The sequence below is a fragment of the Aptenodytes forsteri genome, unplaced genomic scaffold (assembly GCF_000699145.1).
Source record: "Aptenodytes forsteri isolate BGI_AS27 unplaced genomic scaffold, ASM69914v1 Scaffold229, whole genome shotgun sequence".
NCBI lineage: Eukaryota > Metazoa > Chordata > Aves > Sphenisciformes > Spheniscidae > Aptenodytes > Aptenodytes forsteri.
The window spans coordinates 5,171,949-5,185,588 of NW_008795863.1; the positions used below are offsets into that span (position 1 = coordinate 5,171,949).

At 41.1% G+C, this 13,640-nt stretch overlaps 1 protein-coding gene across 1 annotated transcript in view; it reads right to left on the reverse strand.

The window, feature by feature from the left end:
* The window catches only part of ARHGAP28 (Rho GTPase activating protein 28), a 73,288-nt gene that overhangs the window by 15,127 nt on the left and 44,521 nt on the right, over positions 1-13,640 (reverse strand). Inside the window, exons 3-5 of the mRNA XM_009284106.1 lie at positions 11,094-11,311; positions 5,355-5,442; positions 3,233-3,390 (exon numbers count right to left, since the gene is read on the reverse strand). Of these exons, the coding sequence (XP_009282381.1) occupies positions 3,233-3,390; positions 5,355-5,442; positions 11,094-11,311 (464 nt within the window). The remainder of the gene's footprint in view (positions 1-3,232; positions 3,391-5,354; positions 5,443-11,093; positions 11,312-13,640) is intronic.

Sequence of the window (13,640 nt, forward strand, 5' to 3'; positions counted from 1 at the left end):
CATTATGTATATGGTTGTATTGTATATCAGCGTGTGTGTGTGTGTGTGTGTGTAATGAATCCGTGCCTGCTTTGCATATTACTATTAATTTATGAGGTCTTACAGGAGAGTTCAAACTAAAGACCTGAGGAAAAGTCCAGAAGCAAAATCACTTAGTCCTGATGCCAACCTGCCAATGTACTGGTACTTTTTATTACTCAAGAAGCATTTAGGCTTAGAAACGGGACTCCCAGCAGCTAAGAAAGAATTTATTCAAGTAGACTTGAACTAAATGATACTTAGTAATTTGAGGGCATGTGAAGATGTCTACATATTTTAGAAACTGCAGTGTCATGGACCAGAGCCAGGAATGTTGCGTCATGACAGAAACATTTGTACAAATGTCAAAAAGAACAAATACCCATCAGTTTTTGATATAATTGTCAGACATAATAACAAAGTTATAGTAAAAAACATGCTTTTCAAAGAACTGTGGATCTTTGGTATTGTATGTTTTTTTTTAATTTAATTGTAATTTAAACCAGTAATTGTTAGTCAGAGGTATAAATAAATAGCATTACAAATCATCTCCTCCCTTTAGGGAACTGAGTGGAAACCCAGCCTTTAATAATGTTTTGCTTCTGGAGATTTCAGCCCAGTCTTCCCTTTTTTAAACAAATTTGGACTCAGTAGGTTTAACCCATCTTTAGATTAAGGCAGTCAAACAGAGTTAAATTTACATCAGATTTCAAAAATGAGAGGACAAAGGACATCTAGATCATGTAGGTTAGGACTTCCTAAATCACATTGCCCATGGTCTTTCAATAGGGGTTAATCATAATTGGGGCAGAAAGAGTGCAGGGGATGGAATAACTAATTTACATGCTGTCTGGGGCATTTTAGGCCGGGATCTTCCCTCCTCAGAATGCAGCAATTCCACTGTTACTCTTACGCTGAGACTTAATAATGTAACAAAAGCTACATGGAGGATAGTCTTCTGAAGACACATAAAATACTAAAGAATATCTATGCATTTTGGTTCCAGTGATGCAAAAAGTCCAAAAGCAGTCAAAGCACAATAAATCATCTTGAAAATAAGAAAAAATCACACAGTATACATATATTTTCTGAGGGGAAAGAGAAAAAGTACGTTTGCCAAGAAAAAATGACAAACACTCCAAAACCGATTACAAAAGGTAGCTACGATGATTTTCCATGGTGGCTGGTTGACTCCTAGGATCACTATGATGTGATGCAGTGTTAACACAAGGTTTGGGGCTGGGCCTCTTTCTTCTGTCTTGTGTCACAATTTTCCAGTGATTTTTCTTACAAACAGTGGAGTCACAATGTGCAGCACTGAAGGAGGCTCTGCTATCCTAAAATTAGATTACTAGCATTTTGGCTAAGGATCATATCTGATGTTGTGTGACATGTTGTTTCTATGTGGAACTATACAGTGCACTAAGATGGGCATGAAATGCTTACTGACTCTTAGTTCTGTAGTACCTTCAACTAAGTCACATTGATCATGGTCCCACAACGGGGAAATCGCATGTAACCCTACGCAGGCAGTGATGTTGAGTTGGCTTTTCTGGGAGCTGCAGGGGACACGCTATTTTATGATATATAATCTCTCTCTCTGTGGCTCGGTATATGCCATCCATGAAGTTGGTTATATTAATGTGTCAGACCTGCCCTGGAGGAAGTATGATGTTATGTAGACTTCAGTCTGGCCCTGTTGGCCCACCTTGAGGAAGGAGGGATAGGCCTTCAGAGCGTAGGTGACTGGTCACTCTGTAACAGAGCAAGAGGTGATTTTTTTGCTGGGGCCCATTACAGGCTGAGCCATTATGGGAAAAAACAAATACCATGAGTGGCAGCATATGAAGTAAGAGAAATGCCAACATCAACAGCTACAATTGTTGACTTTATTCAGAAAGTCTCTGTCTGTGATGACCTGGCATATTTCTCGTGAACTCTTCCGAGCACACAAAAATGATGTCCTGCCTGCAGAATAGTTCATCTCCAGCACAATACTGGCCTTTTCTAATACCAATCAATTATGCATCCACAGGTCCCCGATATTCAATGTGATTCCCTGTGTGTCACCAGTTTCCCTGCTCTATCAACTGGAAATTGTCCTAGCTGTCGCAGAGAACAATTTGTGTGTGAGTGTGTTCTAGTGAAGGCTGGGGTCCTAGGTTTGCTATTACAAGGAGCAAGGATGAACCTTTGGTTTGCCAAAATCCTGATGAAGGCAGAGATATCCTTACTCTCCACAGGACACCAAGTTACCCCCACCACAAAAAACCCCAGACACACTAAAGCACAGGGATTTCACACCAGTTGTAATCTACTTGGTGTCTTATCCCTCCTTTCAACAGGGAAGCTTACTTCTGCATCTCAGGTTCTTCTTCCTTGGTGGTGCCTGAGATGGACAAATGGATAATTTTCAGAGATTTCAATGTCTGTGTGGATAGCAACAATTTCAGATTAGTTCAGGGCCTCAGGACATCATAACATTCAGGAAATGCTTCCAAATAATTTACAGCTATTTCATACATTTCACTAAAAAGGTGGTATCTGAAGCACAAACCTAATGCTCCAGTTTTCAGTAATGGAAGTTGTGAGGGCTGATGGGAATAGAAAACTGACTTCCTTGATTTCAAGAAATAATTCCAGATAATGACACAACTGCTCAGTGTATGTCTGGTTGGATGATATGATAAACTTTCCTTTAACCGTTCATGTAGTATCTCCTATAGCGTAATTGAACCGAATACTGATTGGAGACAATCAGTACTGCTGATTGTACACTGACTAAGGCTTGCTTTCCCCCCTTCGTCTGTGAAGCAATTTTAAATCCATGTGTTAACAAAGGCAGATAATCTGCGGGGGAATAAAGTAGGAAAGCAGATCAGTAATGAAAATGATTGCTAGTTTTAGTGCCAGTAACTGGGCCTTATTTCTAAGTGAAAAATGTGTGGATGATGCAATATTTGTGGATTGAGTTACACATATTCTTCTGTGATGGGTACAAGTAAAAAACAGGCTTGGATATCCAGTTTAGCTTTGGTGCCTCTCTGGGAATCAGTCACAAGCGGCAGGCAGGCACAGCGGGCAGCCTCTATAAAGCACACATAGCAAAGGACAGCTAATGTATCTTAACGGACTCCAATGTGCTGGAGATATAAAGCAGGAAGTTACTGGGTTAAAGAAAACAATTGAGGAAAGATGTCGAGAACAAACTTACAGGCAAAGCAGAGTCTTCCTTTTTGAACCTCTGGTTTTTTGGCCATTCTTGGGTTTTTGGAAGGACCGTAATGGATTCTGAGAAAGAGACCTCATAGGAGAGCTCTTCTGTTACAGATGGGCTGCTTTTATCTAGTCCGCAGTCTAGACAGCTATTAGCTGAAAATAAGGGAAATTATATATGAATGCTGAATGTATGCTTGCATTTAGTACAGAGACATTAAAAAATTGAACCAAGATGACAAAAATCTTGAGAAAGTAATAAAGGAAGTGCTTCAAAGAGGAATTTCAGTGTAAACCACAGCATGTTCCTGTTTCGTCTGGAGGAAATAACCCCTTAGAAATAAAATCCCTATTTTCATTTTAGATTATTTAACTTGTTGCTTTTCGTGAGAAAGATAGTCAAGCTGGAACTTCCTGTTTATCAGGAATTATCAAGTTTTTGTACTCCAACCTTGTCTACCCAGGCCAGCAAACTGTGTTGGCGCTTGTCTAATGAACAATTAAAAATAAAAGTTCCTGACAGAAAAATGCTGTTGACACGGTTTCTCAGGTCACTGTTGACTTATTTACAATCATAAGACATTGTGCATATATTTTATATGTTCACATACATATATTTCTCACAGTTGCTAGTTTAGGTGTGTAGCACCAAAACAGGACTCAATGTACAATCTTCCAATTTGAAAAACACTATACTGGAATTTCTGGTAGAAATTGTGAAATGACTTATTGTTCTACTCTAAAATTTAGTCACCTGCTGAAATTAGTGGATGCCAAAGGAAAACTTCTGAAATCAGTACAATCAAGTACAGAAATACCCTATTGTCATGGAGTCCAAAGTGTGATAACATGCATGAGTTCCAGTGTTGCCAACTTTCATGACTGATCTCTCACATCTCAGGACAATTTTACATTTTCTGTTAAGGTCCAGCTCCTAGACTCATGCAATTGGAACAGAATCATAATTTTCATTGGAAGTGAAGTGAAATTTCAGCCCCCAGGACTGCAGAGAAGAGTTTAGTAACATGACCCAAGTGCATTCAAAAGCCACGGAAATCAGAAAGTGAATTAAAAAGCATCACATGTTTTATAAACACGTGCATGCCCCATGATTTTTGAATCATTGAGTTTACAGATACAGGAAATTAAACATTTCTTGCAACACTCTGTTTTGCCAGCCTTTGTTTTGCAAGTCTGGGATGAAAAAGCTAAGTGTGTTATTAAGTGGCTTCTGAACTGTGGCCTTAGATGTTACCTAATGGCCAAGCTGTTTTAAGATGTTTTACATCTCTCTTTCCATCCCTGGACCTGGGGCCACAGACCATCCACAGTGTCCCTGGCAATTTGGTTCCCCATCTGTTCTAGTACAACTGCTTGCGGAGCAGAGGTATCAGCAGAGCAGCAAAATGAACAGTTTTTGCAACCAGGGGAAATGTCTGTGGCACTATATCCAGAGGTAAACATCTAAGAGACTAGTTTTGAAACTCGGGTATTGATAGCCCTTTACTTAAGCCCTGAGCAACGGTGGTGGGAAGAGCTTTCAAAATAAAAGACGGACATTCCTATGGAAGGCTGCTGACAGTTATCCAGACATTGAGTAGAGCAGAGCTATCATTTTCGTTAGCACTGCCAGTTGCTGTCAGGGCAAAGTGTTTAAGGGATGTCCAAAATAACACCATTAGTAGATCAGAATAATAGGGTAGAACCAGAAAAATGATAAATTTCTAATACTACTGTTTCTGCAGTACTGGAGAAGAAATGTGAAGGAAATATGCATCTTTCTGTTCATGATTTGCGACAAGAAAATACACTGCTGACATATTTTGGACAAATTCTGCACCATATTGTTTAGAGGTTATTTTTACACTCCCAGCCTTGCAACAATCAGTACTTTTTAGACACCGATGCCTCAAGGGCAGCAGTCTGCGTCTGTACAACACCGGTCTTGAATAAGAAACTTTGGTTCCTGCATGACAATAAGCTGACAATGATTTTAAGAATATATATGCAGCACGGCCCCGACACAGAAGAGGGGACTAACCTCAGAACCACAAAAGGATCTTTCTGTCTATCATTTTCCTAGGAGGAAGTGAACACTGGTTACATGTTTGCATACTCACAGCTAACTGATTTCCAAACTGGCTTCTGCCCAGGAAGCTGGATACCATTAGAAGGAACTGGTGACACTGGAACTGTCTCAAATGTGGGCTGATAGGCAAGGAAAAATGATCAGACTGCAGTGAAGGTAAACGTCTATGGACAGAAACTGCTACAGTTCAAGCAACAGCGTATCATTCTCAGCTTACACTCGTTTGCCAAGTTTAAACAACCTGTTGTGATTCGCCAGAGTACATTTTTCACAGCCAAGCCTGAGAATTAATCTTCCCCAGGCTGCACAGATTTGGATCTTGTTGAGGTCAGTAATATTGCAGCTCGCTGTAGCTAATGAGTCCTGTCCTATATAATGACTGAAACTACCTAAGTAAATTGCTGTACGTAATTGTACTAAGCGAAAGGTCCTCGTCAAATTGTAATCCATCCTGCTTTTAATCATTTTGGCCACAAATCTTGCTGAGGACTCTCTGACACACGTTGAACATCCGCTGCTCCAAGCATCTGTCAGAAATCAGGCTGTTCACCACCTTTCGGGATTTGGGCACCAGCAAATTATTAACGGACGGATGTCCTCCCGTAGGTTATATACTAACACTTTATCAATGAACTGCAAAAACAGTTTTTGGGGAAAAAAGATCTTTTCTATAGTCGACTTCATTTCTTTCCGCTCCAGAAATCATTCTGCACTGTGTGAAAATGGGGGAAGCGTGTGTGGCACAGCAGAGAAGGGGCTCTGAGGCCCAGGGGGTGACTTTCAAGCACTATCACCTCTTCTTGGCAGCTGAGTTTTGCCCTTGTTCTCAGCAGTTTTGGGAGTCGTCATAAGACAAATCTGAGCGTGCGTGTGTACACGGGGCAGTAGCAGCTCATCTGCATGCTCTTGGGTAAAAAAAAAAAAAAGCTCAAGAATTTAAAAAATGCTCTGAAGGGTACTCAGTGAAAATAAATACAATGCCCCAAACCAGCCTCGTATTTTTTCTGCTGTCCTTTGCATGCTGGTGGGAGCCCTTGGAGCCTTCCCTTTCCCAAACCTGCTGCCTCACCCCCAAGCCTGACGGAGCAGCCCCCGGCTTTCCAGCTGAACCTGCAGCTGAGGGCACCCGATGAGCCCACAACAGCCGCTCTTTATAAATTGCTATTCGGCTGTTTATCAACAAGCAGCAATGCCTCAGGGCAGAAATTTTGTCTTTCCCATTTGTAGCCAATGCACAGGAGCAGCATTCAGGCTGCTAAAAAACTTCGGATATTTAAAAGACAGGCACCTCTTCCAATTGGAAGCCTGAAAAAATGTTGTAGTCGTTTTATTCAATCTTATCCTCTAAGCTATTTGGGTAACGAAGTCAAATGTAACATGAATAAAATCTATCCTGAGAGAGTCCATTCAATGGCCCGCAAACTTGAGAGGAAACAGGATTTGAGTCACATGGACTTCCTTTGCCAGAAGACTGTAAGGACCACTGATTTTTTTAAAAGGAGAGCTGTAGGATGCTTTTATGATAAAATCCCGTAACATTTACACAAAAGGCTTTAGGACATAAAAATGCAAGATAAATTTCAGGTGGTAGTGTGGAAGTGGAGGGGACAGTTAAACTTGCCTCAGCAATTTGGGAAAATCAAACATAAAAGTAGTTATTCTGCTGCTTAAGATCCAGATGGAGAAATTAATGGTAAACATTAGCAACTGGCTCATCTACTTTCACTGCTTGGAATGTCTGACCCTGCGAATTGTATTCAGAATAGATTTACAGTGAGTCAAGTTTATTAAGGAAAAAATCCTTCCAGCCTTGTTACACAGGTGAAATCAATAGTGAAGCAGCTGCAGTAACCAGGTTCTGTTAAGCATGGTGGAGCTCGCGGAGGGGAGCTGAAAGCACAACTCTGCCTTGCACCCAGCAGTGCTTGCAAGAGCCTGCAGGCTGCTCTAGCTTGTGGCAACTGAAGATCATGAACCATGTACAATATCAGGGTAGCTAAAAACATTGTATTCTTGGTCTCATTTCCCAGCCTCCACAGGGAGAGTGTATAAAGAAGCCAAATCGCTGTCTCTTTTGTGAAAATCTCTTCCAAACAGGACCAACAACCCCTCCTCCCCCCCTTTTTTTAATCTTAGGATAATATGATACAAAGAAAGGAAAGACTAGGAATAAAACCTTGTTAATGCATGAATTTTAAAGATACAGATTGTGTCTTTAGTAAAAAAGAAGATTAAAAAACTTTGGAAGCTCATGTCTTAATGAATGTGAAAGGCCAAGAGTCAAACTGTGTCCTTAACTAAGTCGGTACAGCTTTATTCATTTGGCTGGAGCTCCAGCGAAGGCAAGACTTCTCATATCCTGATTTCTGACTGAAAGTGAATCATTAGGCAGTTCTCGTTATCCAATACTAAAAATGAGCCCAATGTTTACTGGCACAATGTACACAGGAATTTCCAATGGGAAGAGGAAACCAGAAAAGTAAGGAAAAGATGGAGATGAGGTAGACAGTTGTTTAGTAGCTACTGTCGTTGTCGAAGATGTAAAAACAAATCATCCGAGCACCAAAGTGACAAAATTCTATTGTCAGCCCTGCAGCTAAGGGAAATAAAGGCAAAGGAGGATAGCCTTATAGCTCTGGTCAGGATACAAGTTGCCCATGCTTTGGATATATTCATATTTCTGAGCACTGTCATCACAAATGCCTTTTCATGCAAATAGCTCTTGGTTAGTTAGTGATTCTTCTTTGATTAGGACATGATTTTCTCATGCATTGCTCAAGTAAAATGCTCATAAAACTCTTGAAGAGTTTTAGCTGATCACAATGCACAGGGTTGTGCTGTTAATGAACACGGTGCTTCATTTCTTCCCTCCAATAATAAAATCAATGTTTCCCCCCCAGTTTGTATTCTGCTGTTGATTTTTCTAGGCTTTGAGCACTAGCAGAGCCGCTAGCTTCTGATGGAAGCAGCGGGGTACCAGCAGTAAGGAAAATCAGGCCACTGTGATTAATAAACCATCCAATTTAAATCTCCACAGTGTGGCTGTCAGTCGAGCCTGCTGCATGTAGGCCTGTCTGAAGCAGAGCAGAGGCACTTCAGCTGGGGCAGGCTGCTCGACCAAGGCATCACTCTCGGAGGGGTGAGGTACCACAGGTTGTGCATTTTGTCCCCGGGATCACAGTACCTTTACAGGGTGGCCAGCAGAAAAAGAAGAACAAAACACAACTCCCAAAAAAGGAAATATGGCTTCATTTCCTTTCATTTCAGTCCACTTGGGCTGTTGAGGGAACACTCCTGCCCTGAGGGGATGGACCTCAAGGCAGAATGAGGGGAAAAGCACCCTTTGCTCTGTGTTGACCCACATAGACACTGGCCACCGGGCAGTAATAGCAAAACATCTAGCAAGCAGGTTTTTTCAGAACAGAGAAAAGAAACTAGGGCAAATCTTTCTTTTTTTTTTTTTTTTTTTTTTTTTTTTTTTTTTTTTTTTTTTTTTTTTACCCCCTCTGGGTGACAACTATCTATGCCTCTGCAGTAGGTACCCTAAATCTCATCTCAGGTGACCCTAGTGAGCTAATCACCTTTTCTCTCATCATTAGCCACAGAAGAGAGTAATCCATCCTGTGACCCATCCCTCTAGGCTCCTGTAATGCTTAGGTTGTTGGGAAGAAGATGTAAGTCCATCCTCCTAATGGGGAGGATTATAGAGTTAGGTGAAGCAATTAAAGCTGTTTTGCTATTTGCAACATGTTTACTTCTTCCCTTCCCAACTAAAAAGCAGGATGGGAAAGCAAAACTCCTGCGCGTCATTTCAAGCAGCCTTTTTACCAGCCTCTCTTCAGCAGCTGTGCTGAAAAGATTTGCCCTTCCCTGTTGCTCTTCTTTTTTGGCTGGGTGGTTTTTATTCCAGATCACTTTCGCAAACTGATTCATCACAAAGGTTCACCGATAGCTGTAGTGCCATGCCCAAAGAGGCAGCAGAGCGTGAGGGGCTGCTTCGGCTGACACCCCCTGATGAAGGGCTGCTCAGAAAACCCTCAGCTCGGGGCACAACACCCCCCTGCGATGCATCTGTCCCTGAGGAGCTGATAATTAGGATGGACTTTCTAAATCCCGTAATAAGCAGCAGAGATAAGAGCAATGGTCAATAGGAATGCCTAAAGGGTGTTGGGAAACTTGCAGGCTTTTAGAAATACAATTTCTTTTGCAGTCCATTGGAGGGAGGTGATGGAGTCCTCTGCAACTGTATTTGTGTACCTGTGTTTAACATTTAGGTAAGCAGCCTGCAGAACTGCATACTTTTGTGGGAAGAAGAATTAGAAGTCTTAATTACTTTTCCAGCCTTATCTTTCAGACTTTCACAATGCAGAACTAGTAAGTGAGCTGAATTTCAGAGGAGGTAAAACAGTGATTTGAAGGGCAATGGCCCTGAAACTCCTGATTCCTTTAGCAAGTGAGAAACAAAGGTGAAAAATAAGCAGGTAAAAAATAGATCAATAATGTGCCCATCCAAGAGAATGGGTACAACATTTATTTGGCTGATTAAAATTTATTGGGAAACTGAAGCTTTATTATAATTTTTAAAATTTTTAAGCACATTAAGGTTTACAGATACTTGAAATAGGAGAAGTGTGCTAATCTAATAAGAAATGCCATCAGCTTTTTAATGTTCGTGCAAACATGCCTGAGGATTTCTCATGCAGGAAAGTCTGCCCACAGGAAAGTACTGGATGCTTCTGGATATATTTGTAGGATATGTGCAAGAGGTTCAAAAGAGCCCAGATACTTAAACTGGAGACAAACAAGTTAACTCCCCAACCATTATATCTTTGTAATTTTAATATAACTATGCAGCTACAATTTTGTTTCCCAATTTTTTGTTTTAAATTCATCCAGGATGCCACGCCTTGAAGAGAAGGTAGCACAAATAGAAAAGGACAAGGCAATTTTATAATGAAAAAGAGTTTCTTTCAGTCTTGTAATGGCAAGAACTTTAATATTAATTTCAAAGGTGAGCTTGTGAGCTTATTGGTGACTCCCATTTAAGATATCATGAGTGACACGTGTAAAGTCATGCGTGTTGCTTTGAGCATTGGACTAAACTCACACAGTTGACTGCATTCACCAAAATCAAAATGTGTAGGGGTAAGAATTGGTGCGTTTAGAGCTATCCTCAGGGAAAACTGGATGAAACCACCAGAGGCAATGCTCATTTCTGAAGCCATGAAGCAAATGAACAGTTAATAGATTTTTCATTTGCTATGTAAGTGAAATGTAACTGCCAGTGTACCAGTTGCAATCATGCCGGCAGGTGTTTAATTGCTTATGCATATTTGAACCCCAGTTGCTTCATCAGAGAAGTTTTACTTCACCACTGAGACTGCTGAGTAAATAGCAAGTGTCCCCAGAAGCCAGCAAAAATTTGAACAGCTGCCAAGAGTAACTCACCAATTTCCAAGAAATAAAGGAGTAAATGTTAGTCTCGATAGGAGATTGCAGGAGGAAGGCTGGCAACAGATAAAACATTATGTTACAGGATAGTTGCAAAACTGTGCACCATCTATTTTACTTGGTTTCTTCCTTTCCTCTCCTCTCAAAATGTAGTAAATACAGCATTAAAAGTCTGGACTTAGTGTCAGGTACTGCTACTGGCTGTCTGTACGTTGTCAGCAGAAAAGGGTTCCTGTCTGGTAGAAGCTTTGATGAGCTACTTGCAAAAGGCATAAAAATTACGCTCAAAAGCATTCGCTAGGATGCATTGGCTACTTACAGAAGAGTCATTGGTGCCAAAGATGTCTCTCACATCCCGGACTCTGTGCTTGTTCTTCTTCCTTAGGGTCTGAGTGTAGGTGTTGTACCTCTTCTGTACAGCGGCAGCTTGAGTTCGGGTCAGAGTGGACAGCAGGGCTTGGCCGTCCTCTTCTTCAGCGCCCGAGATCAGCGTAGATAAACCTACATCTTGCAGCCATTCTGCCTCCAGCTCCCCTTCTGCGGAGGAAGAGAGCATGTTACCAGGCCTGGCATGGGAGGGAGAGGGGGCTGAAGGAAGGGAGGTGGCATGGTAGACTGTTGCCTTAGCCTTTACCTCAAGAAGACTCCACTTCCAATCTTTCTTAGGCCACAAGTGTAAGTTAATTTAGTTTTGTCGACATAATGTCAACTTTCAGTTTGGCAGTCTCTGCACAGAAGAGGCTTAGGAGAAGAACAGAAGAGGTATTTTTAACTTGTGCATCAACACACTCGTGTGAAGAAGGCTGTAGGGTGCCTAGCTGGGCACAGCAATGTCACTAAAAACTAACCCCTCATTCAAAAGCATAAATCCCCTCAGTTACCATTTATACCACGTTGTACTGGATGAAGCCATTTGGCAGGTAGAAATTAAGTTGGTATTCCAATTAAAATAGGCAAAAATACTGTAGTGATGTATACAATAGAATAATGTATTTGCACACTAAGGATGAGATTCGAGATGCCAGAGGGTCAGCTGGTAATCAGACACTTAGTGAAGATGCCACACTGAGAGAAGCGTGATGTCCACCTAATCCAACAGCCTGTTTTGGACAAGATGGTTAAGAGCCAGAGCCACTCACTAAAGAGCAAAGGTCAGGTAGGGGTAGGTATCAAGGAGGTCAGGTAGGGGTGGAAGATGCAGAAATAGCTATCCTTGCATGCTAGGTATCATCCTGATTTCTAATAATTAAAGACTGGCTAGCACTCTATATCCGGGGTTTCTTGATATCCTGATTAGTGACTAATACCTTCTTGAATCCTATTCAAAACCTGTTTCTCAGATGGTTCAACACGGCAACTGGTTCCATAGTGAGATTATGCACTGTGTGAAAAAGTATTTTCTTTCCTCAGATTTCAGCTTGCTACCTGGTACATTAAATGAATATCCCCCATCACTGTAGGACAGGGAGAAGCTCCCAACCTACCTTCTCTAAATCATTTAGTAATTTTAAATTTTGTTGTCATTGCCTTTTTGTTTGTCTGCTTTTTAAAGTAAAGAGTCAGTCTTTTAAAATCTCTCTTCACATAGGAGATTTTGAGGGCCTTCATTTTAATTCTGTCTGTGAACAATCCTGGCTCAGCAATACGCTGTTTGAGACAAGACAATAATTGCATTCCAGCTTTGACTGAAGAGGGGGTATTACAAATAAACATGTCAAACAGGAAATGGATTAATTTGCAGCCTGTTCTATAAAACAACTAGTCAATGCCCTTATTGTTTTTGTCCCAGCGCTGGTCTTAATGGCAGGTTGGTATTTTCACTCCCTTTATTGCCTCTTCTTGACACCAGAATGCAGGCAGATTGATAGATACCAGTTTGCTGCACTTTGGCAGTTAGGTACACAAAAAAGAAAACTGCAGGGCTGGATGGTAGGGACAAGTGAAAGCATCTTACACGTGTGCCTTCGCTGACTTGCTTGTTAACTGCCTTGCCTCTTCACAAAGCTCTACAAAAAATATCCGCTTCTAAAACCCCTGCTGTGTGTAAGATGGGATGTGACCAGCCCTGTATCCCGTGAAACAGCTTGTCTCCGCTCTGATCCTTTCTGTATCCATAGATAGGATGACAGGGTCTTCCTTTCCCCTCCTTGAACCAATGGTTCTTCTGCCATCCTCACTCTTCTTTCTAACAAGGTCTCTTTACATTTCCGTGTGCTGCTGTTCTAGCCACGCCCATTTGTGTTCCAGTTTCTTAATTATATTCCTTTTGGCTTTTGTCCTGACGTATTCTTTCCAAGAATTTATTTTTTAATCAAACTTGGCTTTCATGATGCTATGAAAAATAGTAAAGCAGACATGAAACTGTGCCTACTTACCAGCCGCCCCTGTGATTTGTTTTCTCTGGCTTTTGCCCTTTTCCTGTTCCAACCACTCACAAACAATAGACTAAGAAACAATGACAACAACCAGAGGAGTAAAACTATTAAAGAGAAGGAATTTCTGCATTAAAAAAAAAAAAATCAAAATGTTAGATACATATGTTTAAATAAGGGCTAAAAGAAAAACATGTTGTTTTACAAAACATGGCTTTTATAGTGGTCACTACTTATACAGCAGGGTCTTGATAATGTGTTTGATTCTGCTCCACCAGAAGACAAACAGATAATCAAGAGGGTTCCCTCTGGTTGGTAATGCTCTTTTTCTCATAGAGATTGCTAGGAAAGAGGTATGCCTTTCTTTGAATTTCAGATATAACCTCAAATAACTCAGAGCATCCCACCCTTGTAACACCAAGTGTTAAAGCAGTTCTGCACATCACTGCCATCTTAAATACCCCATGACTTCCTCTTCCCCTACATTTTCATCC